General features: G+C 46.6%; 1 protein-coding gene across 1 annotated transcript in view; it reads left to right on the forward strand.

Annotated features, from left to right (window-relative positions):
* Nucleotides 1-1,664, forward strand: part of LOC107300136 (nuclear receptor corepressor 1-like) — a gene marked incomplete at both ends in the record, with an annotated part of 18,706 nt that overhangs the window by 4,315 nt on the left and 12,727 nt on the right. Inside the window, one exon of the mRNA XM_015829476.1 lies at nucleotides 643-814. Within this exon, the coding sequence (XP_015684962.1) occupies nucleotides 643-814 (172 nt within the window). The remainder of the gene's footprint in view (nucleotides 1-642; nucleotides 815-1,664) is intronic.

Genomic DNA, 1,664 nt, shown 5'->3' on the forward strand with positions numbered 1-1,664 from the left:
TGGAAGTTTTTAAGAAGAGACTGGACAGCCATTTGTCTGAAATGGTATAGGGTTTCCTGCCTGAGCAGGGGGTTGGACTAGATGACCTCCAAGGTCCCTTCCAACTTTATTATTATTATTATTATTATTATTATTATTATTATTATTATTATTATTATTATTATTATTATTATTATTATTATTATTATTATTATTATAGAAATAAGGAATAGGATAGAATAGAATGGAATGGAATGGTATAGAATGGAATAGAATAGGATAGAATGGAATGGAATGGAATAGTATAGAATGGAATGGGATAGGATAGGATAGGATAGGATAGGATAGGATAGGATAGAATGAAATTAGAATAGAGTAGAGTAGAATAACAATAGAATAACAATACCAAAAAACTGGAGAATATAACAAACTACCAAAAACCTGAAAGTAGAAGCAGAACGACTGTGGCCGAAGAAGATCACGTGGACAGCCATAGGCGGCAGCAATGGGTGCAATCCCGAAACATCTGCAGCACCCCTTAAAAACCGTCGGCATTGACAATTTCCCCATCGGTCCATTACGAAAGGCAGCAGTCCAGGTTGCCCCCTCGCCCTCCAATTAATCTTTTTGAAGGGGGTGGATTAAAACGTCTTTCCCCTGCAGGGAACCCCGGCCTTGTCCCAGCCTGGAATTGCAGCGGACGTTCTGCTCAAAGGCACCATCACCCGTCTGGCTACGGAGGACAGCAGTCCGGAGAAGAGCCGAGAAGAGATGGCCACCTCCAAAGGCCACGTCATTTACGAGGGGAAGAGCGGCCACATCATTACCTACGATGGTGAGTGCCGAGTCGGGAGGCTCCAAATCCCCCACGTGCTGCTTGAGGGAGATGCACCACGGAGGCTGGGGCAGGGAAATTACGCCCCGTTAGGGTCCTTGGTGCTCTCTGAGCTGGGTGGTTTTCCTGCAGATGTTTCATGACCCAGCTAGGTAACTTCATCAGTGTTAGAAAGGAGAAGGAGGAGGACTGTGGGGGTCCTGTGTTTTTTGAGCTGGGTGGTTTTCCTGCAGAGGTTTCATGACCCAACTAGGTAACATCAGTGCTAGAAGGGAGGAGGAGGAGGGAGGAAGAGATGGAGGAGGAGGAGGAGGAGGAGGAGGAGGAGGAGGAGAAGAAGAAGAAGAAGACTGGGGGGGGGGGTCCCAGGTGCTCTCTGAGCTTGGTGGTTTTCCTGCAGACGTTTCATGACCCAACTAGGTAACATCATCAGTGCTAGAAGGGAGGAGAAGGAGAACTGTGGGAGTCCTTGCTGCTCTCTGAGCTTGGAGGTTTTCTTGCAGATGTTTCATGATGTTCCCTAGTTGGGTCATGAAACGTCTGCAAGAAAACAACTGACCTCAGAGGACACCAAAGACCCCATAGTTGCTCCTCTTCTCCCCTCTGCAAAGCCCACTCCCTTTTAGCACTAATGATGTTACCTAGTTGGGTCATGAAACATCTGGAAGAAACCCCAGAGAGCACCAGGGCCCCTCAGTTCAACTCTGAGCTACAAATATCGCCTTCCGTGGAAAAATTATTTCCATTTTCACTAAGAGAATCCAAGGGAAATGGTTTTCCATTGCTCTCTCTCTCTCTCTCTCTCTCTCTCTCTCTCTCTCTCTCTCTCTCTCTCTCTCTCTCTCTCTCT

This window comes from Protobothrops mucrosquamatus, unplaced genomic scaffold (assembly GCF_001527695.2).
Source record: "Protobothrops mucrosquamatus isolate PMUCROS unplaced genomic scaffold, P.Mucros_1.0 scaffold6203, whole genome shotgun sequence".
In the NCBI taxonomy this organism is placed as follows: domain Eukaryota; kingdom Metazoa; phylum Chordata; class Lepidosauria; order Squamata; family Viperidae; genus Protobothrops; species Protobothrops mucrosquamatus.